Source organism: Talpa occidentalis, unplaced genomic scaffold (genome assembly GCF_014898055.3).
Source record: "Talpa occidentalis isolate TD23 unplaced genomic scaffold, MPIMG_talOcc4v2.1 talOcc4.7, whole genome shotgun sequence".
NCBI classification, from domain to species: Eukaryota; Metazoa; Chordata; class Mammalia; order Eulipotyphla; family Talpidae; genus Talpa; species Talpa occidentalis.
In genome coordinates, this window is record NW_023605083.1 from 62,552,844 (window position 1) to 62,579,331 (window position 26,488).

The following is a 26,488-nucleotide window of genomic DNA, read 5'->3' on the forward strand; positions in this document are numbered from 1 at the left end:
ATTCAACTGTGGAACAGACTCAAAAGGAATTCTTGGTAAAATGTCAAGTAAGGAGAGCTCACACCTCGGTAAGGATGACATGATTTCACGCTGGGATAATGAAACCTCAATTTAACTACACCTTGCACAGATGGCTCCCTCCATCAGAAACACCAGCAGTGGAAAGGCTGATGACATTTGAGGCATGCGCGTCATCCAGGGAAGCAAAGGGACGAAAGGAATGCTCCCTTAAAGCTTTCTTCTGCTCAGAAACATAGCACAGACCTCTAGGCAGTATCAACAGAAACAAATGGGATCAAATGTTTCAGCTTAATAGCACAGTACTGTTTAAACTTGACAACAAAATAAAGCATGTGGTGGTGGTTATTTTTATTATAGCGAGGCAGGTCCACATGGTAAAAAACCCGTGGATCCAGGACCGAACCGCAGTTCCTATACTTTTTGCTGTGTGACCTTTTAAGGCACCTAATCTCATGAATGCTACCTAAGGGCTTGACAAAAATGTTAGGATTCAGTATGCACTCAAAAGCAGCTTATATACAACCTTGTGCTTAAAAAGTACTACTTACTGGTGCTGCCATGAGAAATCTTAACGATGTCTTTATTTTTGTTTACTTCTAGAAATTCAGCTTGCTGACCAGCAAATCCTTTCCCTGATCATGAAATAGGTCTAAAACCCAGAGGTCAATTTGATGTGGTGAAATGGAAACTGAAGTTTTTCCACACAGATCATCAAATCATAATCATTTCCAGACTAAATGATGGTAAAACAAACATTATTTGTTGTGCGTTCATTGTGACCAGTCACCTTCCAAGCTGTTAAGTGATTGCAAGGCATGAAATATGATAGGCATGTAGCTTGTGCCACATGCTGAATAAAGTGGCATATGTATTAGTAAATCACCAGAGTTCTCTTTGGTCCTCAGTTTTGAAAATTCAAAAACCTGGCTTGCTGCCACATTTATTCATTCAAAAATTAATTAATGAGCACCTACCCTGTACCAGATACTATGCCAGATAATATGGAAAACACATCATTAAATGATAACCTGCTGTCACAAAGCAGACAATCTGGCAGAGATGACAGATATAAGTTAAATATGTACCACCAAAAATTTGATCATCAATAAATTGATTTATAATGAGAATAGTTTCACACAGACTAGAACTCTTACTACTATAAGACCAATCCATCTCTTGCCTGTGATCATGGATACACAAAGATGGACACAGAAATCCACATAGGACAGCACCAGAGGGAACAGGTGTCACTGTGACAAACATCTCTTTAGGGTTGAGAATTCCCTACTCTCAGCCTTCCAACTTCCCATGCTTCATTCTACCAATATTTGCAGCTTTTCTCAAAAAGACCACTATTGACGTATTCAATTTCTCCTTCCTGTATTACAATCACACACTTATCTTGCATCACCAAGGTTCTTATCACTGGTACTTTCTATGTTCCCAAACCTCTTCTATCATGTATCTGTACAAATAATGCTATTCATTTCAAAGGTATCTATCTGCCTATATTCAATCTTTCTGGAATCTACTACTTCAAACTTCAGAGAGCAACATTTCTGCTATTTTCCAGTTTGGGGTTGCTGTGGTGGGACAGAAGAGGCCTTTTGTGTAGTTGGACACTGAAACTGTTGTCCCATAAACCCTCAAAATAACTCATATTTAACCTACAAAACAACCCAACAAGGCACAGAAGTTAATTTTAAATAAATTGTTAAGCATACTATACACCAGACTATGTTGGGCATTTCATAAAGATCAAACTTAAAACAGTTGCTGGCAGGTTCATAGCCCAAGGTCAGTGCTCATTTTCTGCTGGTGCTGCTATGAACTATAAGCAGGACTGGAGGTAAAAACAGAAAAGGCATACCAGCATGAAAAGTCTCAACAGAAATTCAAATCAGTAAGTGAACATTGAAGTCAATGCCAAAGTATCTTGTGTTATTTAACTTTAAACAAAAGTAACATTCATGATAAACTAAGATGTTGCAATCATATAGAAAATACATCTTGAAGGGAATGCTCAAGGTTTTTGTTGATGATTAAACATATAAGGAAAAAATTTTTGTACTTCTACCAAATTCCCCTGAATGTAATAAGACAGTCTCACACCCTGAGTGAGTGGTAGTTCAGAAAGAATATTACCGAAATGTGTGCCAGTGAGTTGCAGGCAGCACTTAAGTTATAGTCAGCAATTACAAAGCCTTGTCCTTATAGGTGGACCAGGGAGTCAAAATAAGGATCCCCAGAAATGATCCCCATTTATGCATTCACCCTAATGAACCACTGCATAAATTAGAAGGCTATAATTAGGGCTCTCTTTCCAGTGACTAAAATTAACATAATTCCCAGTTTCAGAGGAGTCACACAACCCCAGGTTACATTCATTCAACAATGCTTTACAAATTGGAGCAGAGGGAATTAGAGAAACTTTCCACTGAATCTCCATGGGGAAAGATGACTTGCTGAAACTTTTTTTAAAAGGTTTCCAAAATGTAATCAAACATTAATTTGATCTAGTCTATAGAGAATATGTCAGTTAGTAGTGTATTATTTAAACAAATTCTCACTGTGTGAATTTTTAAAACAGTCAATGCTAAGCTTTAAAAGAAATGTTCAGTCCAACAGACAACACAGAGCCTGGAACTTATTAGGTGCTTTTTAACTACTTTCTGAGTACATATTCCTCTTGATCACTATCACGAATTTTTTCATCTAGGTTAAACTATGGTTATTTAAAGAAGAAAGTTACTAAGTATATATACAAACATAAAACCTCACTCCTCACCTTGAAATATGAATTAACTTCCACTACTACAAAAAGAAAATGGCGAAAAAGACATGTTTTCATAAAAATTAATGTCACAGAATGCTACTAAATTCCAATTGATTTTGTACAGTAAATCCATACAAAAACCTTAATATTTACCTAAATGTAGCAAAAATTACAGAACATGAAAGAAACAGACTCCTACAAGTAGCTATATATTTTTATTATCTAAAAGCATATTATCTCTGAAAATCTATAGTAAAGAGACCATATGACAAAAAGCCCACAATTGGGGCTGTAAAGAAATCTTTCAGAAGCTGGTATTTTCAAAACTTGATGGACAAATCCATTGATGCCACCTACACATCATCATTTGTAGTACATCACTGGAACATGTACTGCCCTAAAGTCAATTCTATAATTGTAAAACCATGATGCTGACTTCATCACAGATATTTGTTTGTTTGTTTTTTGTTTTTTTTGTTTTTGTTTTTGTTTTTTTTGTGGGACCCTCACCGGCGGCCAGGGAACTAACCAGCGCTGCAGAGGCTGCAAGCAGCCTCACAGCCCAGTGCTCAACCACTGCGCCACTAGGGAAGGCCCATCACAGATATTTGATATACAGTTGCCTCATTCCCTCATCATTCCTGAACATGTACCTAGTAAATATTCATATTTTTATTTGCCACTCTCATAAATTAATGTGGTTTATATTAAAGTACTGAAAAATCTATAAAGAAAAAAAAAACTTACCAAGCACAATGACCACAGTCTTCAGGAGACTCATCATGGTATCCCGATTCCGACGGGGCCCAGAACTATGCCGAGACATCCTCATCGTCCTCTGGCGAACATAGCCAAAGATATGAGCATAAAGAACCACCATGACGACAAAGGTCACCAAGTTGAAGATGGCCCAAAAGACCAAGTAGGAGTCACTGTAGAGGGGTGCCATGTTGGAACAATTTTCAATGTCACAGATACAGTTCCAGCCTACACTGGGAATAGCACCCATCACAATGGCCATAGTCCAGATGACTACAATCACCACCACCACCCGCCGGTTGCTCATCCGTGTATGGAGCTGCATGCGAAAAACTGTGATGTGTCTCTCAATTGCAATCGCCAAAAGGTTGGCCACAGATGCCGTCAGGCTGGTGTCAATGAGGCCCTGACGGAGGAGCCACGTGCTGACGGTCAGTCTCCGAGTATTGGGCCCCGTGTTGAACATTAAGTAGAAGTAGGCCAACCCAGCAAAGAAGTCTGCAGCAGCCAGATTAGCCATTAAGTAATAAATAGGAAAATGGAAGCGACGGTTGACGTAGATTGCCACCATGACTAGTAGGTTGGCCAACATGATGAAGATGCACACAGTGATCCCAAGTCCCATGACAAGTTTGCTGACTGTGTTCCATTCTGTGGCAAGATACTTTCCACTCCGGTTATAGAAGAAGGCGATAGACTCATTGTAGAAGCACTGTGGTTCATTCATGGCTGTGAACTAAGAGAAAGGAAGAAAGATGAAAAAAAAAGGAAGAAACCACAGATTCAAACTAAAAGACATATCGTACAAGACTTCTCTGGTAAATATGGCAAAGAAAACAAAATGAAAGCACTTGAAAAATCTCATTCCAAATATGTTCTATGATTATATTGAAACCCCAAGGATTCTCACTGTATTACCATCCTCAAGATTAAAGACAGTTGGAGTTAAATAAATGACAAGGTCTGTGCTTGGTGGTTGCATGTCATTGAAGTCAACTCAAAAAGCCACATGGCCCAAAAATCTTGCTTAAAATACATGAGACAGATGAGAATTTTGCAGAACATTGCAATTGGAATATTTACCATAGTAAAATCTATTTTGACCTGTTATTTAGGGTATCTGTAAACACAGTTGGTTTATAAATAGGATAGTATTGCCCTATTATTCTACATTTCTGTTCTCACATAGTATGTTTGATTTCTCACAGACACTTTGTAATGTAAGTCCCCACAAGGAACACCAGTCCTAACATTTTAAAGAGGTCACTATGCATCAAACGTTCTTTGACCAAAGCCAGCATGTACTGTTCGACATTCCTGTGGTCAGCTCTGTCTACCCCCATGACTCCTTATCCCCAGAATAGCATTCATCAACCAATCTATAACATTTGAGAACTTTTTCTTTTTGGAAGACAAGAGATATATGCTACCTAATGTAACCTCCACAGAGCAGTTGTCACTTTGACACTGCTCTACAAAAAGCAAAATATATATATTTTAAAATGTGGAGTCATATTGTTTCATTATGTGTTTTCCTAAATTTTAACATCATCAATTAGAGTATACTTGATTATTTATATTCTCACTTCAATCCAAAAAGGATTGAGGATGCTTATAATAATACAGTTAATCATACTATGAAAATGACATTAGAAAATAAAAAGTTACGAAGGAGAAGCTGAAAAAAAGTTCATATCAAGTAAAATAAATCACTCTTCCTGAGCCTTGTTTGTCTGGGATGCCGAGAATTAGAATTCTTGAAGACAGCTCACATCCCGCCTTTTTCTTTATATCTTGCACTTAGTTTAAAAAATTCTTAGCAAATATGACCACTAGTTTGATCAAATAGTATTCTGAATATCCCTGGATTGTACCGTAAGAGCCAAAAGGAGGAAGAAGCAAATGTGCAGGCTGACATGCGAAAAAGAAAGATGAGGCAGAGGGGAAGTAAACTTATAGCACCCATGGAAGCCACAGGAGCAGAAATAAGCCAGAAGCCAGGAACGCTGGCATGATTGTTGGGTTGCATGCTACTGTCTAGAGTTTCGTCTCAAGGAATCTAGAACATCCATCACCATCTGATTTCTGTGACCACCTTTGAGACCACCTTTCTCATACCAAAACCTTTTGATCCTTTGCTCTGGACCTATGACATCCCTGACTAGTTCTGTTCTCAGTTGGCTGAATGTAATGTGTGTACAATAATTCATCTCTTCTGCTATGTTAGCTGAAGGATAAAAATTAAAATAAAAAAAACCCTGAGATGTGAGACCCAGTGTTAGGAGTCTTGAAGATCTCTAGTATCAGTAAAATAGTAGAAAAAAATTATAATAATAATAATAATAATCTACCCAGTTGCACTGGGGAAAATAAAGAAGTTTGACTGTGTTAGTTTAGGCCACTGAACAAATAAAAGACTCTCTTAAGAAATCATGACCCAAACTCTATAGATCATACAAGTTAGACTATCAAACCCAAGAACCCACAGGGGAGAAAATAACATTAATTGTATCCTGAGCGGGTGATATCCCCAGCCCCTCCCATTCCACGTGCCTGGCACTAGCAAGCATCAAACCTCTCTGGAAGGCCAGATATCAATGCAGTCACACATGATTCTCCTAAATCAGCCCCACTAAGGATGAACTCATCATCCAAACAAGTGAAAGGACAGAAGGGTTACCATGTAGAATCAGGAGAATAGTCTGCAGCAGGATTAAGTCCACAAATATCAGATTGAAGAGAAAGGAACTGATGATGTTATTATATTCCTGCCCCCTTTCCCTACCATCTGGCTCAAGAGTTATACTTTCTATTATTTAATGCTCATTCTCGGTATTTTAACATACATATTTATAAGTCTAAAGGTAACCCAGTCCCTTTTGATAAGCATTCACTCCAATGCTTCTGCTACTATCTTACATGTTAGCATGGTTCAGCATTTTACTGCCATTTGTTTTGAAATGTACACACATATAAGATCAAGATGAAATAGGGTTTTTTCCAAGATGCAAAGACCATTTAACATTTCAAAATCTGGTAATATAATTCATCACATGAAAAAACTGAAGGGAAGAAAAAAGGCAAATGATCAAAACAACAAACATGGCAAAATTGTTTGGTAAATCTAACACCCTTTCAAGATAATTTAGCAATCTAGAATTAGAAGAGAACTTCCTTAACTTGATAAAAAGTGTTTGGCAATTATAGTATTTTATGAAAGTATTCCCTTGTAAAACAAAGCTTAATTACCATTGCTTTAAGCATGTGCTATGTTTAACCATGTGCTGTGTTCACAGCCAAAATAGTAAGATGAGTATAAAAACTAATGAAAGGATCAAGACTGAATTCCAAAAAAAAGGAAAAGAGGAAAAAACTAGTTATTTTTCACAAATTATATATACAGCTCCACAGAAAATGCAAGATAATTATAAACAAACTGTATTGCGAGTTTAGCGAATTTGCTAGATTAAGTATCAAGTGACCATCAAGAAAATGCAAATCAACAACACAATGAGATACCAGTTCACACTTGTGAGGACAGCCCATCTCAAAAGAACCAGAAACAAGAAGTACTGGCAAGGATATGGAGAAAAAGGCACCCTCTTACCCTGATACGGAGAAAAAGGAACCCTCTTACCCTGTTGGTGGGAATGTAGATGGATCTAGCCCCAATGGAAAACAGTATGGAGTTTTCTCTAAAGATTGAAAATCAATCTACCATTTAACCCACCAAGTTCACTCCTTAGGTATCTACCTAAAGACTACAAAAGCACTAACTTGAAGGGAAACATGTACTTCTGTGTTCACTATAATACTACTTATGCTAGTCAAGCTATGGAAACAACCTAAGTGCCCAAATCCAGATGAGTGGATCAGGAAAATGGATGTTATCTGTGCACAATACACAAAGCTATCAAAAAAAACTAAACACTTGCCATTTTATGGCAACATGGGTGGAAGTGGAGGAGATTATGCTGAGTGAAATAAGTCAAAAGGAGAAAGACAAATACCAGATGGTATCACTTATATGTAGAATACAGAGAAAACAAACTAAAGGTCAGATAAAACCAAACTGAAAAACTAACCCTTGAAATGGACTAGAACTGAGGCTACCAGAGAGGGAGCAGGAGGGGGTGGTATGAAGACAATGTGGGGAGGCACACAGAGAATGGTGGTGGTGGAATACAGATGTTTGGTGGTAGGTGTGGTGTGGTAACAACACCAGAAGGGAGAGAGCCTATACTTCTAAAAAACAGCTATGTAAACCAGTGTTAGCTCAGTAAAAATAAATATCAAGTGACATAATATCAATGGTATTCTTTTTTTTTTTTTTTTTTTGTGGGACCCTCGCTGGTGGCCGGGGATCGAACTGACACTGCAGAGGCTGCAGGCAGCCTCGCAAACCAGCACTCAACCACTGCGCCACCAGGGGAGGCCCAATGGTATTCTTATAGAAACAGCAGGAAAACAATTATTTCAAGAAAACATGGATAACAACAAAAGTTCTAATATTTCTAGGAATAAGTTGAAATACTCAAAGGCTTATAAGAAAACCAAATAATAAAATGTTTATATTAACATCTAAGTTTAGTGTAACAAAAGGAAAATCTGAGGGTTTTTCATGGAACTTGAAGACTTTCTGAACATAGTTATGGAAGCACAAAAAAAAAAAAAAAAAAAAAACCCAGAATATTCAAGGTAATCTGGAAAACAGAACTTTGATAGATGTCTTCCAGAATACCACATTTTAAAGTGCAAGCCTTAAAATACTATGATATTGATACAAAAATATACAAATAGCCTAACAGAATAGATTTGAGAGCTAGAGCACATACTTTAATATGGTACCTTGTTTTGAGAAGTGTGGCTTTACCCATGAATGGAGAAAATAGCAGAACTGCTCAAGTGTATCAAAAAAAGAAACAGAGGATCTATGCCTGAAGTCAACATCAGGTAATATAAATACACTTGTTAAACAAATCTTCTTAGAATAAAAATCCATATGCATACTTATTACCATAAATGGGAGAATTTTTCTAAACAAAAGCAAACCATCGATAAAATACGACTGATTAAAAATTTAAGAATTCTGTGCTATAAAGGATTTTATAATTAGTGAAAAGAAAAGCTAAAGACTAGTAGGAAGTTTGGCAATGTAGCCAGGAAAGGCTTAGTTTACAGTGAAATGTTAGGACTTCCTACAAACCAAAAGGAATAGCTAAACAATCCAGTAAGCAAAGACAGGGACCAGCAATTCACAAGCGGAAACTTAATGACCACTGATGACACGAAAAGATAATTACCCTTATAGGGAATCACAGAAAGTTAAATACAAACTGCAGAGAGATCCAATAGATCATTTCATTGGGTTGACAAAAATGAAGTGTGTGAAATAATCAAGAGTTGGTGAGAACTGTTATATACATCACTGGAGGTATTAAATTTTAGTACAGCTGCTTTGAAAAACAAAAACTACTAAAATTTATAAATATGATTGAAGATTCTAACCCTAGGAAAACTCACAATGGGCCTAAGGAGACATGCATAATAATTTTCATTGCCATTCTTTTATAGCATCAAAGCATCAGAAGCAACAACTATTCGTCAAGTGGAGAATGGATAAATCCAATCTGATCAGGGAGGTACACTACAAAGCAATCAAAATGAACAAAGTGGAGCCCATGAATGCTGATGACTAAAGCAATTTTCACAAGTATATATGTAGTACACAATTCTTATGAATGTTAAAAACCTGCAGTATGCACTATGCATGTCCATATGTTCCTATGTAGACATTTATTAACATAAATGTAGAGACATGATAAATATCAATTTATGGTCTGAGCCAAGAGGGCAGGAATAGAACTGGGGAGTATAAGGGGCTCTAGCATTATCTATAATGATTCACTTGTCTTATTTATTTTATTCATTATTTTATTTATTTATTTATTTATTTATGTATTTATGTCCAAATGATTCTGAAGCAATTACATCAAAATGCAAAATTTTACAAGGCTGGGTAATAGACATACCATATATTATAATTCTCTCTACATTTTTTCTGTATACTTGGCATATACATATATATGTATACATAACATCTAATTCAGTATGAATCACAGCAAAAAGGTTTTTGTTGTTAATAAAAAGGGGAAAGGAAGAAAGGAGTATATTGTTCTATATATTCCTGATAAGCCATTTGAAAGTTAAGCCTCATGGTGTAACTAGGACAACAATCATCACAGAACCCTGTGTCTTCTATCTGTGTTCCCCACTCTTGGGGAGTAGAATCCCATCAGTGGGGTCAGCAATATTTCTTCAAGTTAACCTTGAAAAGGGAACTGGAGAGAATGGGATGATGAGCAACTGAGTTTCTCCTGCCGTTTCTCACAGCAGTGGGTTCTACGCGTGACCATGGTGTTGAGTCCTGAGTTCCCACCCACTCCCCACACGTAATCCAGCATGCTAGAGGTCAGCCACAATTAACTGTTGAATATTAAACACTTCTAGTGTATGCAAGGTCCTTAAAAGAGTTGGGGTGCAAACTTTAATCCATTTGAATGGCCCAACTAAGGTTTCCAAATTTCCCTATGGTGCCCAGTAAAGGCTCCTCCCTGTGAAAATATTGAAAGCAGATGGTTACCCAGTTCACTAACAACTAGCTCCTACCCTCTCCCCAGAGGACTGGAGTTCTTGCTCCCAAAGCTTATCTGAATCTTTGAACACTGCTTTCCTCCAATCTGCTCCAAGGTCCCTTCATCAACATTTTGTCTGATGCGAAGGGGCAGGTAACAACTATTATCACTTCTCTCCCAGCCTGAGTCTACCTAATCATTTATGAAATGGGTCAAATGTAACTTAAGGGCAGTTCTTAAGAGGTGCTATGCAATGATCAAATGGCGGTATCATCACACAGCAAATGAAGGTTGATTTTTTATTATTTTTTTATTTTTTTAAAGAAATTGTTTTTAAAGATTTATTTATTTACACAAGCACTGGGGTACAGGTCAGAGGCACGAGAGGGTGAGAGGATTCATCAGAGACAGAGTGGGGAGCAGAACAGGGAGACGACCAAATTACACCGCTGAGGGGAACAGTGGTCATGGCAGGAGAGGTGTGCTGCGCCATGTGGGTGTCTCCCGGGCCGGATGGGAATCGAATCCGCGCTGCAGAGGCTGCGGACAGCTTCACAGCACTGCACTCAACCCACTGCGCCACTGGGGAGGCCCTGAAGGTTGATTTTTTAAAATGACATTTTTTTTTTAAAGTTTATTGTGTTTATTGAGGTAAGGAGTTTACAACACTCTGTATGTTTTAGGGGTGAAGTTTCATACATCTGGAATTGTGTTATTATACCATGCCCATCACCAAAGCACTGAAAATCTTTCACCATAGTCCATGGGGACCCCTTTGTTCTCATCTACCCTCCTCCGCCCCCGTCCCCACTAGTCTCAGTTCTGTCGTCAGAGTTCAAAGTTTGTATTTGTCTGTTCGTTTGTTTTGTTTTATTTATTTATATATACATATATATATGTATATATATACATACACACATAATTTTTCATTTTTGCACAATGTATGCATTTTCATCTTATAGTCCCCATACAATTCCCACCCCCCTTATTTTGACCCTAATCCCTCCTCCCCCAACCCCAAAGTGTGACCTGCATCCCTATGTTTATAGCAGCACTATTCACAATAGCTAAGCTATGGAAACAACCCAAATGCACAGAAATAGATGACTAGATCAAGAAGATGTGGAACATATACATAATGGAATATTACTCAGCAATCAAAAAAGATAAAACTCATGCAATTTGCAGCAGCATGGATGGAGCTAGAAGGGATCATGCTCAGTGAGATAAGCCAGAAAGAAACAGAAAAATACCAGATAGTCTCACTCATAGCAGGAATTTTGAAAACCTAAATAAGGGACCAGGAAAAAGACTAATTATAAGAAAGTAAAAATTAAAATGACATTCTTATTACATCAGTACAGTACTCAAAACACAGAAATCCCCTGAATTCTATGATTATGATCTCTCCAACAGGTAAAAACAGCAGGGTGTTGTCCCACCTTAGTGTTTATTCATGGAGAAGGTGCAATAAAAGCTCAAAGAAAAATAGTTGGAGAAGCTATGAGTGTGAGAAGGAAAATAGGCAAACACCATTGTGATAGGCAGTGAGAGGGAGAAAACCACACCCCTTTAAGGATAGACGAATAGCCTCATTAATCATAAAAACTAAACCAATTAGAAAGGATGCATTAGGAAGAAAAAGAAACAAACGTGTCAGGTCTCATTTGCAGTTTAATCTAGACACCCCTGTCTTAAAAAACTCAAACTGTGCCCTTGGAGTTGGAAACAAGATATCCTCCCAAGCTTTATCTAAGTTTATAAACACAAAAGGGGGCATAGATGAATTTAAAATGCAATATGAGAACAAATTTAACTTCTAATAGAAACATGGTCCAAAATGGAGTAAGTCATAAAATCTCAATGTTTACCTCCACATGCATTTATTCCTGGCAATATGTTGGAGCTTTCCATAGTGTGTTTATCTAACTTGGCTTTCCTTTGATGGATCTCCTGGCATGCTACATAAGCATATCATATGCAGAGACCACGCATAGAGAAAATCACTCTTTCTCCAAAGAACTCCCAGAATTATTATAGAGAAAAGAGAAGGTGCTAACATATATCAGGCATCTATTAAGGGAGTTCATACTGTATAAAGCACTTAATAGACATTACATCACTTAAACCTGTAAACACAGTGTATATTATTTAATTCTAGGTTTCAGAATTACAAAATACCCCTAATTTGAAAGATCCCCTAACTATGGGACTTGAACCTAGATTTGAACCAAAATTCACCTGGATCTAAGACTATATTCTCTTTCTATTGTGTGGTACTGAAAGCACATGTTCTACTGCAATTAATTGTTCACATTTTAGTCTAAAAGACAGCACTACAAAAATATCTACTCCAGAATAAGGATTCTGGAGACTGATAATTTAACAACTACAACCATCCCCTTACTTTGGCAGACGACCCTTTCAATATCTCTCATTTTTTATTCTTCAGTGGTAAAATATTCTGGCTTATATTTCAATCTATTTTCTCACTAAGAGAATAAGGGAGAGAGGAAAATGAGTAATGAAATTACCCTTTTAAGCCTTAAGAATGGCTTTGAATAGCTTTATGCATTACAGCAAACTAATTTAAGTTTTTAAAAGAGAATACTTAACATACCAACTGCAAAAACACTTTTTAGAAAAGCAATTAAAGAGGTCTGATAGGAATGAGTATAGAATTATATTAAGGAATTGTTTCCAATATTAAGTGTAACAGCAATGGTATTAGGATTGCATGAGTGAATTTTATTTTAGAGGTGTATATTGATGCACAAGGATTGAGATGCGAAGATGTGATGCCAAGGATTTGCTTTAAAATACTTCATTCCCCCAAAATGTGAGAAAATGAAGCATGGCAAAATGTTAATGATTATTGAATCTCAGTGATGGAACATTGGAATTCAAAATTATACTAGTCTTTTTATTTGTGTGAATGTTTGAAAAGTACCATAATAGAAAGTTCTAAAAAACAGAAGTTTTATAATCTCAAAAAAAAAGCAACCTATTTAATATGGAAACCAATTGCTATAATCCCAAAGATTGCACTCTATCAGAAATAAAACCTCTAAAATGGATTTTGGAAAGATGGTGGATTTTGTTAGGATAACCTATTGGTAATAGTCAAAAACAACTGTCTTCCAGTAGGAAACGAGAGACCTACTTGGGTTCTATCAGAACACTAGGTAAGAACATGTGGAGCAGGGCCTCCCTGTTGGCGCAGCAGGTTGAGCGCCGCGCTGTGAAGCTGTCCACAGCCTCTGCAGTGCAGGTTTAATTCCTGGCTGGCCAGGGAGAATCCCACATGGTGTGGCAGACCTCTCCTATCTTGCCCGCTGCTCCCCTCAGCAGTGTGCTTCAGTCCATCTGCCTGTTCTGTTCCCCACTCTGTCTCTGGTGAATCCTCTCACCCTCCCGCGCATCTGGCCTGTACCCCAGTTCTTGTATAAAAATAAAAAAATAAATCTTTAAAAAAAAAAAAAGTGGAGCACAGTTGTTAAGAAAATTCATGTCTTTAATGAAATCACTTTGTCAACATGGAAATATCTTTGTTTCCTTGGCTCACAACCAAAAGAATCATTTAGCAAATAAGGGACAGAATGAAATACCCTGTAAAACACTGATGGAAATATTTACTGGAATCACATCTGTGAGACCTGAATACCTGTGAAATTCCCAAATACCTATTCTGGACTCTAATGTCAGTCCTGGGTTTGAGAGAGGGCAAATTCCTCATTCATGTATTGAACTATTGACCCTTCCATTCAAAAGGAAAATAAAACTTTTAATCCATACTCTACCCACAGTAACTTGAAGAACCATAATTAAAGTAATGCGAAACAGAGTTACAGAAACAGAAAATGGTCATTAAGAGTGGCAAAATTTTTTGGTTTCCGATCCCTCTCCCATCCCTGTAAGTTCCCCCCACACCACCCCCACCATATCCACAGGGTATGAACACATTAATTGAACATAATGATGAACGTGTTCCTGTCTGGAGCTTTCTTCGGGTAAGGAAACTTTATCAGCGTCTGGCCTGCAGAACCATAAATCAGCTGCAAACACAGTTTTCCTGCTGCTGTTAGTCCAGTTTTGCCTCAGTATTCACCCAGCTTCTAAGAACAAGGTGCTCTCTCAGCAGAAGAAAACAAAAATCCATCTTACAGTCTAGTCAGGAGTGAAGCAGAGAAGACAAACTTGTCTTACTTCAAAGCACAAGGCCTATCTTTCACTAACTAAATGGCGATCCCAGCAGGAGTGACAATGAAAGCTTTCTTCCCTATTATTGTTTCAAACAATCAAGGGCTATTTGTTCATATTAATTAGTTTATATCTAGTATTAGGCAGCCTTGATTAGAAAAATGCTCTTTGTTACCAAATGAATAGAGTCACAAACAAAAGTAAAAAAAAAAATTTTAATTGTTGTTTTTGCCTTCAAAAAGGATTATCAGGCCTTTCACACTTGAATGTGGATTTATCTTTACACGGTCCCTGAATTCACCCTGAAAGAATGCAAGTTGATGTGCCAGACAATACCAGTCTAAGCTGATTGAGTGAACTCCTTATTACGCCTTGTCTAAGGAGATGCTGTATTTAAATTGTTTTTTACCTTCTCTGAACCTGGGAAAATGTTACAATAGGAGATAAGATGTCAATACAGCCTTGGGGACAAGGGCAAGTCAGCTTTGGACTAAAATTTGACTGTGCAAATCACTTGTGAAGAACTGACATGTAGATAATCAGGAGGCCCATCGTTTACCAGGGGAGCCTGGGAACCATGCGACCTGAAAGGCTGCCTCCCTCCAGAAGAGTAAGCTGCCCCCTCCCATTACCGAACCCCCCAGTTTATAAGTAACTCCTTCCAAGCGAGCCTGGGAGTGCCCACCTATCAGTGGCTATTACTATTCCCAACATATAATAGGATTCATTAACCTGCTTGAGACTAATGAGCTTATTCAACAAAATTGTCATAACTTTCGGTTTGAACCCAGGTTTAAGACTCAAAAGTTACACAGGTTTCTACAAGATTTATGTTAAATTCCTAAATAAGGACACAAGACCCTACAAAATCTTCTCCAACATTAGAACCTAATCCATGCATCTTCTCTTCAACCAGAAGCATGCCAATAAATATTTAACAATGGGTTCTTAGGAGTGACGGAGTGTGTTTGCCAACTTCCATGGTATTAATACTCCACCCCGGCTGATTTCAAGTTACAGGCATAAGTCGATCAGCTTAAACCTGTCTGAAAATTTAACAATTGGATTTTGTGGGCTGGCGGAGCCAGTTTTAGCATAGCACTGCTTAAAACCTCACAGCACTATCCTCAGTCAACATCAACATACTGCTGTCTCTCAGCTTGGGACTTGACAGTCACGCATGCTCTTTCTTCTCCTTTTCCAGAAATAACTTACACTCACTGATGAACTCCCAGCCTGATGACCTTCCTCCAGTAATCCCTCCCTGATGCTTCAAGTCTTTTCTGGGTGCTGTACTTTCCTCTTGAGTAGCATGGAATTTGTGGCACAGCACTGTAATTTTGTTTTATCTCCCTACCCGTATGCTTTGCATTCCATTTCTAAACTTTGTTTATCTTCTTTTTTCTTGTTGCCCCAGGTTCTGCCAGAGAGCTTGCTGGACAATAATACTGAAATGTACTGAGCAATATGTGCCAGTTATTGTTCTCAGCTTTACCCATGTTATCTCATGTCATCTCAAAAGAACCCGACAGCATTGGCTTTATTATTATACTCATTTTACAGATAAGGAAATGAAGGTACTAAGTGGGGAATATTCCCCCACTCCCACAGGCTGTTAGTAAATGTTGGAACCAAGACTTAAACCCAGGAAGTGTGACTAGAGAGGCCCCATGCTGCCGTCGAGACCAGTGTCTCTTGACTTTCTTTTCAGGTGACTCTCTAGGTCAACATTTTAATTAAATTTAAATTCTGCCTAATGAGAGAAATCAAATACTAAGCAATGAGATTTTGTCAAGTAGGGTTAAACTTTAGAGAGATATTTTTCATCTCACAAGATCTAATATTTGCCCTCATGGGGGCAATGTCATTCCTGTTGACAATGTATGTTGTAGGCCTCTACCACACGTTTACATTCATGGCACATATGTTGATCCCTAAAAGCATATGGTTTTGTTTTACATTTTTAATAGTACCTTCCTGTAACTATTATTCTGCATCTTGCTTTCTTTTCCCTTCATAAAAATATCTTGGGGAGATACAGTTGTACAGAAATACATATTTTATGTACATAATTTTTTAACTTCTGCATGGAATGTAAGTCAAATCAATGATTTGACTAAGTTCTTCCACTATTAGATAGTCAGAAAATGCTGTACTTCTTGGTCTTCAACTAATGGTCCAATGAATATCTTTATGTATGCCTCCTTGGGCTCATTGCAAGTATTTTTCTAAGGTTTGATACTAAGATGGGAATAGGATTTATGCAAAGGTATGTAACTTTAATAGATACTGTTCAATTGCCCCACAGAGTGACTGCACTAATTTACTTACCCACAGAGAATTTACAAGAGTACATATTTCCCTGAGTGTTTATGTTTAAGTATGACCTCTTTCTACCTTGGGCAGTATTAAACATTTTAATTAAATGAGTCATTTAAACATATTTATACAAGCACTCCAATTAAAAAAAATGGGCAAAAGATCTGACTAGACATTTTCCCAGGGAAGACAGAAAGATCATCAACAGGTATATGCAAAAATGCCCAACATCACTAATCATCAGGGAAATGCAAATCAACCCTTCTATGTGCTATTAAAATAGCTCACATCTGTTAAAATAGCTATTCTCAAAAAGATAAGAACTGTCAAGTGTTGGCAAGGATGTGGAGAAAAGGCACTGCTGATAGGAAAGTAAAATGGCCTTGACAGAATACAGCATGGAGTTTGCTCAAAAACTTAAAAATTGAACTACTATATGATACAGCAATTCCACTTGTGAGCATTCGTAACTAGAAAATGACCATGAACTTGAAAATATATGTGCACCCCTATGTTCATTAAAGCATCATTTACAATAGACAAGATATGGAAACAAACAAGTGTCCGTCCATTGATGAATGAGTGGGTAGACACACACACACACACACACACAATTCATCATAAAAGAATAAAATTTTGTAATTTGCAACCACATGGATGAGCCTCAATAGCATTATTTTAAATAAATGTAAGAAAAACAATTATTATATTATCTCCCTTATATGTGGAATCTAAAACTAAGTAAACAAACCAACCTCACAGACACAGACACTAGATTGGTAATTAACAGAGGCAAGGGTTGGGGTGGGAGAAATGGGTTCAGGGGGTTATAAAAGAAATGCCCACCTATGGTCAACCTCCATGAATAGTGACCTTAGTGCTTTCCTATGTCTGGGGTGACTTGCTTCTCTTATTTATACATGAGAATTGATGGTAATGACAGAAAAGAATTTTTTATATTACTCACCAGGTGATAGTCGCATGTGTCAAGAGAAGAAGTATAGGCAAGATGATATTGTAAGAAATGCTGACAAATGACAGCAGCAAGACTGGGATGTTGAAATGCCCCAGCCAGAAAGCCAGTACTAGAGCCGAACTCAGCAACTATCGTGGACTTGAAAATGCTGACCTCAGGTAGCAAGCACTAAATTACCTTGCCCACTCACCAAATCTCTCAGGCATCAAAAAGTAGACTGAGGGGGAACCGAAACCAAACACCTAAAGCAAATGAAATGATCCATTTACCAAGAGAAATGTATGTCATGGTGGGAATACAAAACATACTGGAAAATGATGCAAACAGTTTTTAAATTTTAAGAAGCTGCGAGGACTTTATCCATATGATAAAATTCCAAGGTCTTTTAGCAGAGGAAAAAGCATTTATAGTAAATGACGTAAAAATGCCCCAACTTCCTCTCTCCCCTCCTTCTTCCTTTCCACATTTGACACACTTACACTCTTACTTGAAATAATTACAAAATTCAGTAGCCGGCACAATGTTACCAGGGGAAAAATGTGGAACAACATTCTCTATCATCAATATTCAAATTTCAATCACATGCTCTCTCTTGTAGACTTTTTCTTGAACCTTGGCCCAAAATGATAGTCATGAATGAGATGGGAGGTCACAGACTAAGAGGAAGAGGAGGTGAAAAAGCAGCAAATGAGAACCCTATGGGGTACACACCTTACCAAGTATTCTATCATTTAATCTATATAGCCATCTATGAGGTGTGATTATGTGAGAAAAACTGAAGCTCAGAGGGTTAACATGACTAAGCCTCCTTATCCAGCAGTCGAGAATGTGAATTCAGACCTACTGACTCCAAAGTCCATTTCCTATAGGACCTCACTGCCGGCTGAAACCGAAAGAGTTTTGTTAATACTCGAGTAGATCAGACCGTAAAATGATTTGCACAAATACAATGTTCCTGTCATATTACTGTCCTTCATTGGATAGAAAAAGTAACTTGTATTACTGTTGCTCAGCAATGTCTAGAATTATATTTTCTTTTCAAAGTTCTTAGATAGGTCAAAGTAACAAAATCATTATAGAGGGAGGACAATGAGGGAGCATTCAGATCTGTTCTGAGATATTTCACTAAATCCAAGAAAGCAAAGAGAGGGAAACAGCAGGATTTTCTACTGACTGCTTAGATATGAAGTTTGATGTCAACAGAGCAGTCAGACGTCCTAAGCCCTGAAAACCAAGACTCTGCAAACAGAGGCCAGTTCACTAAAATCACTTGTTCATCGTGGAAGCTGCTTTTGAACTAAATAGCGCCTCCCTTACAAAGAACTACTATCCAAAAACCCACCAAATGATAATTAGAAAGATACACATGATCCTTAAGGTCAAATGCACTTCCTAAAAATCCATTTAATTATTCGACAAAACTGCGATTAGCTGAAACCTGTGCCAGATTCAATCACTTACCTGGGGCTGTGAAATTACTGGGGTGGAAGGAGAGGTGGAGGCCATGGCAGCTCGGCAGTTGCGGGCAGTGACTAGACCCCAGCTCCAGACACAGCTCCAGACACAGGAGTCAAATTCTTGTGGTTGCTAATCAGACGGCTGTCATGCTAGGAGAAATGGCGTACCTGCAAGAGAACAGGAACACCACATTTAGCCTAGGAGGATCAGCCTATGGAAGCACATCCCTATCCCAAATACCAATCACGAGCTTAATGAGAGAGGAACTTGGTAGATAAGGCATCTAACAGCTCAAAGCCAGGACTTCTGTATCAGTATCCAAATCACAGGAAGTTCATAAAGTGGGATATATACATAAAGTTAAATTCAATGCTGCTATATGTTCTGAGGAGGCAGTTTGAAGCTGTAAAAATGGTGAGTGTGTACCAGGGGAAGAAGCCATCTGTCATTAAACAATAAAAGAACTGAACAGCCCACAATTGAGAACTGACAGTTTTTATGGAAAAGGCAAGAGAGAAATACCATCTTCAAATCATCCAGTTCAAGTCTGCCCGTTTGCAGATGAAGGATCTGAGGCAAGAAGAAAAGGGAAGAGTCACACATTTCATTAATCAGAACCAGGACTACAGCAACAACAAATTCCCAGACCAGTATGAAACATAAGAAAATAAATATGGCCCATGTTTACAGTTACCCAGGGAACCTAGTTAGCACTTTCAAGATTCAAGAAAGGCAAGATACCCCCCAAAAATAACAGTGTCAGACTTCCACATGTGTAAGGAAGAATGCATTTCTAAAATCCTTCTAAATATCTTAAAGAGAAGGTGCCAGATAAGCAAATGTATAACCAAATCTTCCATTATTGCTTATTAAGAAAACCCAAAAAGACACGAAATTACTTGTCGTAAACCATGTCCCAAGTTTCATCAAAAGACTGATGTGAGTGTTTCCACATTGCAAGTTAGTTTAAAAGGGGAATTTTTTTCATTTTAGAAATTTCATGTTAAGAAAATTTTTCACTATCCTCATTCAAAATGTATTAGCTGAGCATCTACAGTGACTGAGCCAATGCCTGCCTCCTGGCCACTTTAGATACACCTTTCTTCCTGTAGATATACTACCTAGTTTTCACGTATGCAAGACAGTACCTGAACACTTTTAAGCCACTAGAAAATGCTACTTTTCATAATAGTGAATGTGATGAACCAGAGATCACCAGATACAAATCTTGAGCAGCAGCAACAATGGAATTAGATGTTCCGTCCCAGTCCTTTGATCCCAAATCTTACCACACTGCTCAAAATTAACTGAGGGTGCTGGGTGAGCCACATACTCTCAGAAAAGCTGTCTTCCTAAGAAACAGGCAATGTTTGACAACAATTTCTACAAACTACAAATTCTGATTTTTATTCTGTCTTCTGATATTTATCCTTCATCTTAGAGTTTCCATTGATCATTGAGGTTCTGATTATTTAGAATCATAGCACCTTCTTATGTTCTTCCTTCAGTGTCTATTTTTATCAACAAATAAGAAGAAAAGTTGTCAAACTATTTTGGTATGACATTCAACACAAAATTCCATGGCTGCCCTGAGACAACACTGACATTCTTCTTAGTCCCAGTACACACACACACACACACACACACACACACACTTTTTATTTTTTTGGCCTGGTCAGGGTGGGGGGTGGCAGGGACTTTGGATGGAGAGGAGAGCTGCTGTTTATCACACTGTCAACTCAAATGAAGAGCCCAGAAGTGAGGTGTCTGTGTACAGGGGTGCCCGTCCTCTTTCTTGATGGCTGATAGGGTGACCAGCCTTCCCTGAGGAAATGAGCGAACCCACAGTTCACTGTTTTAAACCCAACTTATTCCTAGAGGCATTTTATGTCTACTTCTACTTTTATTCTTCCTCTTTGCTTTTCATGTACTTATAATTCACATTACCTTGTTCTATCGCATGTGGGCTGGACAGATGAATATATAAATAGCACGATAACCCAAAAATGAAATAAGCAGGCAAGCCTAAGACTCATACACTGTGTTCTCAGGTCCAATATATTTTCTGCCAAGCAAAGACATTAAACAATATAACCTTAAACTGCTTCCAATAGTCAGAGTACACAGAGCTGCCCAAAAGGTAAATACTGGGCACCGAGCCTGTAGTATGGTATGGGAGACAAGATATGGTTGTGGCAATCCGCCAGATGGCCTCTAGGATAACACAAGGGGGCAAGGCGGGAAATGGGACTTAATGAAAGCCTACTAGATGCTGAGCACCAGAGCACTATACAGTTTCATATATTGATAGTCTGGGGCAGATAGCATTAACTGATTTCAAGGGTGAGAAATCTAAGGCTCTGAAAGATTGTGCAACATAGCTAAAGTCACACAGCCAGGAAATGATACCTGAACCAGGAGCCCACGCTGGGTTCCATCCTCTTTCCAAACACTAAGCCTCCAGGTGAATGAAACTTAAAAAGACATAAAGTGTTTGGCATCTTTTCAAGCAAAAGTCTCAGACAGTCCTGAAGAAATCAGGATGAAAGTCAAATATCCTGTCCAATATCCAGTTTCCTCCAATTCTGAAAGAGAGCCTTGTGCTTCCTTCATTTATATAAACCTTTAGTAATGTGTCCTGAGATTCATGTTACATAGTCTCAAGATATGTAATAGGTAAGACGGATCACTAGCTTCATATTTTCATGAAGAAAAGGCAGAAAATTAACCACCTTCCTCTAAAACATTCCAGATACTTCTAGTTCTGGAGCTTTTGTTATACCTATTCTTATGGAAGAGCCCTTTATAAAATAGCATAAGTTTACTTAACTCTGAAAATACAAGGACTGAGCAACACTAACTTAAAAGGCATAATCAACTCTCTCAGGAGTGATATCATAAAATCAGATTTATGAAAACAATTTACTTCCCTACTTATTGTCAAAACTGCATAAATCCTGAGGGGACTAAACCCAATTTTAAAGAAGGCACAATGCTGTCCAATCTCTAGCCAAGTAACACCCTAGGTTCCTGCTTTCCCAGAGGTCCAGGCTGTCAATCTCAGAGTTGCATAGAACTTTTAAAGAAACACTTCCTTCTTTGAACTTTTCCAAGTATTGGGAACCTGTTCTGCTGTTTTTCCAGCCTGTCATCAACTATTTCCTTTGCTTGAGTTCCAAGACTGTCTCCCAGCTACAGAAAACCAGAGTGGGGTGGGTTAGCCCCACTGACCCCAACTACCCTTGGATCATACTATTGCCCTTTCTCTTCTTTCCTTACTTATCTCCATCTAAGCATCTCTCTTAATTGCTATCATTCTTCTCAAAACCAGAAAACTACCTCTAATATCTCTCAACAGCAAAAGATTAAATTTGTTATTTATTTACTTGTCCTTTCATCTATTCCCTACAGTCACTGGGCATGAATCACCTCAATATCCTTCCTACAATTCAAAACAGATAAACAAAATACAATTTACAACTTACAGATAAGAAGGGCTACATAGACACATATGTGCCAGATTACCACAGAAATAACCAATTGGATAGAAAATAGAAAACAGCCTGAATCAGTCTGGAAGACACAGAGGGACCCTAGTTATTGCTTAAGTTTCTGGAAATTTATACTGGAAAGAATCAATATGGGAGGTTAACAGAGGATTAAGGCAAGGCATTCCTTCATGTGTATCTGTAACTGCAACAACAGAAAATAAGCAAATGAGAACTCAACAGATTCATAATGCTAATCCAGTTCAGTGGAATGAGGGTTGGAGGGAACTAATCCAGGCAGAGTTGGAGTACATTTAAAATACACACACTCCTAGAAAGGGGTTCCTGGCTCCAGAGACCAAATGAGCCAGTAATCTCTAGCTATATTTACTTGTAATTTATATGTGGCCATGATGACTGACCCAGAAAATATGTGGGGGTAAAAAATACAACACTACCAGCTGCCTTCTGATATGGGCAGCCATGCCAAGTAACAGTGGTCCTCTCATTACTAAGTCCCAAGAGATACTTATAAAAAGGCTCTGGTTCTGAGGCAAACTTTCCTTACTTCTGAAGCCGGTGCTTCCTCCTTCCCTAGGTCTCAAAGGAAGATGAATTTCTAATCAACAAATTAATCTACTATAAATCTAACCTCTTCCTTTCTCTAGATAGACTTCAGTGCCCCATTTTAGACTTTTAAAAGAACACAGGGAAATACCCAATGTTAAATATGCATAGACTATCGTCACTAAGGATAAGCAATAGAGAAAAACCCAAATCCAGCAGGGAAATGAAAAATATGATGGTTCAAGAGAAGGGAGATCTCTAGAATACTGAGCAAATATTTGCTTAAGAAATTGGTGTACTATATAAAAGGGGGAAATTTTAGAAAAATGAGGTCAGGGGAGTCTACATTAACCAAAAACAAGAATCAGAAAAAAAAGGAATAATGAACTTAAATGGAGACAGTGGGTAAGTCAGAAAAAAAATAATAAAAACCAATAATAATAAAAAGAAGAAGAAGCAGGAAATGAAATCTGCATTGCAAAAGATAAACCAGAACTTGGGGTACATAGGTAAAGATTTTACAGATTCTACCCCCTAAAGCAGAACAAACGAACAAAAAGTGAGAACAGTGGAAAAATAATGCTACCGGTGCTAAAACCAGGAAAGGGTAAATTTATCCTCAAAATTTTAAAAACAAATAGAACCATTTAGATAAAATAGGACAAAATTTCAGACTTGAAATTCTTCTGCAGAGAGCAGACAGAAACTAAGTGGAGAAATTGCTGAACCCCAAATCTGGAGGAGTAAAAAAGACGAGCTATAGGAAGGTCAGAGCTAAAACTTGCCTTTCTTAGCATCTAGTCCCTCTACCAGAGCTAAATAGCATCTAAAGTTAGTCTTCCATCATTGAGGGTCCTGACTTTCTAGAATTTGAGCAAATGAAAAGATTTTACAATAATGTTAGAGTATAATTTCAAAAAAATTCATTTAATTTCCACTTAATGAAGGGTGGAGCTGAACAGGAAGAAAAAGAGAGAAGCTAGAGAAGACACAGGAGGGGGCACGTAGAGCACAGAGACATGTGAAGAGGCCCATTTGCCTGTTGGCTTTGAACTTGCACTGCGGACTTGGGTGACATGGAAAGAGACATGTGGAGTCAAAACATAGAGACACTTGGAAAAGACATGGGGGAGAGACCTGTAGGGAGGCTGACAATGGCAACTGTTACCTTGATTTTTACTTTGAGTTTACTGCTTTCATCTCCGACTTGCCTGGTCCTTTCTGCCCCTTTTCTGTAGTTCCCTGCCAGAAGGTGCCTAAGACTTGAGGTAGGCTCTCAGGCCTCAGTGGCCCTCCTCGGGGCAAACCTTGTTTGACTGGGCATTTATCAGTAAGGGGGTGGATAACTTCAGGTGTTTTATCCTTTCTTCTCTTCTCTTCTCTTTCCATCCACACTTCCTAGTAAAGTTCTTTCACACTAAGAGTCGGCTTTGCCTTTGTGTGGCAGATGGCAGAACCCATTTAGAGCTGCAGGTTTGGGAGTCCCAGGGTATCCCTCAGTCTGCACACATCAGGAGGAAGACATTGTACCCACTGAAACAAAAACAGGATGTTCAAAAGCTGCTCATTCGAAAAGTAGTAGGACAGAAATATAAAGAAATTGCCCAAAACATAGAGTAAAAAACAAACTGAAGGAAAACAGAACAGTGAAAATGAGAAAGCTGGAGGACTAGTTCAGAACACCTAACAACCAAATAAAAACAACTCCAGAGTGAAAGAATAAAGAAAATGGAGGAGAAAGGAATCAAACAACTAATTCAAAACATTTCCTAAAATCAAAGTCATAAATGTTTTCACTGCAAGGCCCAACCTGTGGACCTCAGCTGATTTCAATATATCCATATTAAGCACATCATCATGAGCATTTTTGGACGCTGGTGATTTTTTTTTTTAATACCATAAACTATCAGAAAGTGCTTGGGGGACTAGGAAGGGAGGATTACAAACAAAGAATTAGGTATGGGAAAGTCTGAACAACAGCCTGAAAGCTAAAAAACAAAGGATCAATGAGGAAAGTGATTTCTATCCTAGAACTGATGCTCTTCAACAAAACAGGGAGGAAACTAAGAAAAAGGCAGGCATGTGATAAAGGAACAGGAATTCAATGCAGGAGAAAAACAAAAGGAACTCCTGGCACAATTACGAGAGGAGTTCCCTGAAGAACAAGTAAGAATACTCATAAAGTAACCTTGACAGAATAACTGTCCATCTATACTCTTGAGAGACTTCTAAACCTGACAAAGAGTTTGGGACTGAATGAGTGATAAGCACATAGAAAACTAAGTAAACATGAGGAGAACGATTCACAGAAACGAGAACAAAGAATTTGCAGAATATAAAAAGGAATCATAGGATTCTGGATGACTCAACTATCAAGGCCATTAACGAGGCCATAGTGACATTTGCACTAAGTGACCTAATTATACTAGGATGAAGAAGTATTGGATGACAATATGTGTATGGCAGATCTTCCACATGGGACGTGTACAAATACTTAAAACATCAAAGAGTAGAAGTAAAATTCTTACAGATGCATTGCAAATACCAAATGAAGCAGCTGACCAACTGAAAATGTTAGCTATGATAAAGGTACAACAGTTGGGAGGGAGCAAACTCCGTTTTCCTAGGTAATCTTAGAGAGTTATTTGACACTTTGAATCACAAATACTTACATGTTTGATTCAACTAAAAGAAAATCATATCACTGCTGAAATTAAATTGAAACTACAACAGGCAGACATGCCACTGCAGAAAACCAAGTTGATGTCATGGAAGACAGGCTTGGAAAAAAACACACATTCTCCTAACAGACATCACCCAATTGATTAGAAAGTATGTTTGTGGAGCAAAGGAAATATTCAAACTAAATGTAATTACTCCACTTGAGAACAAATGAACAGAAGTTACCATCAATAAAAGAAAACCTTCTTTAAAAGATATTAAATTTGTAGGCTTTAAAAAAGAGCTCCATATCACAGGCAACCAAAAAAAAAAATAGATAAAATACACCAAATCAAAATTTAAATCTGTGCAAAGGAAACAATCAAAAGTATAAAGGCAATCCAGTGAATGGGAAAAATAATTGCAAATCATAAATCTGAAAAGATATTAAATATTCAGAATATATAAGGAATTCCTACAACTCACATAAAAATCAAACAACACAATTAAATAATGAATAGAAGACTTAAACATACATTTCTCCAAGGAAGATATACAAGCAGTCAAAACTCATGACAAGAGAGTCAACATCACTAAATATGAGGGATGCAAATCAAAAACCATAAGA

The 26,488-nt window shown here is 37.9% G+C and overlaps 1 protein-coding gene across 11 annotated transcripts in view; it reads right to left on the bottom strand.

Moving 5' to 3' along the window:
- LPAR1 (lysophosphatidic acid receptor 1) overlaps positions 1 to 26,488 on the bottom strand; it is a 132,120-nt gene that overhangs the window by 50,944 nt on the left and 54,688 nt on the right. For 7 of the 11 annotated variants that reach the window (XM_037494671.2, XM_037494670.2, XM_037494667.2 and 4 more), the window contains exons 2-3: positions 19,148 to 19,311; positions 3,545 to 4,292 (exon numbers count right to left, since the gene is read on the bottom strand). In XM_037494671.2, coding sequence (XP_037350568.1) covers positions 3,545 to 4,292; positions 19,148 to 19,192 — 793 coding nt within the window. In that variant the 5' untranslated portion in view covers positions 19,193 to 19,311. Of the gene's footprint in view, positions 1 to 3,544; positions 4,293 to 19,147; positions 19,312 to 19,666; positions 19,715 to 26,488 lie in introns of all 11 variants that reach the window. The other 4 variants (XM_037494664.2, XM_054689538.1, XM_037494662.2 and 1 more) reach the window with 1 other exon arrangement.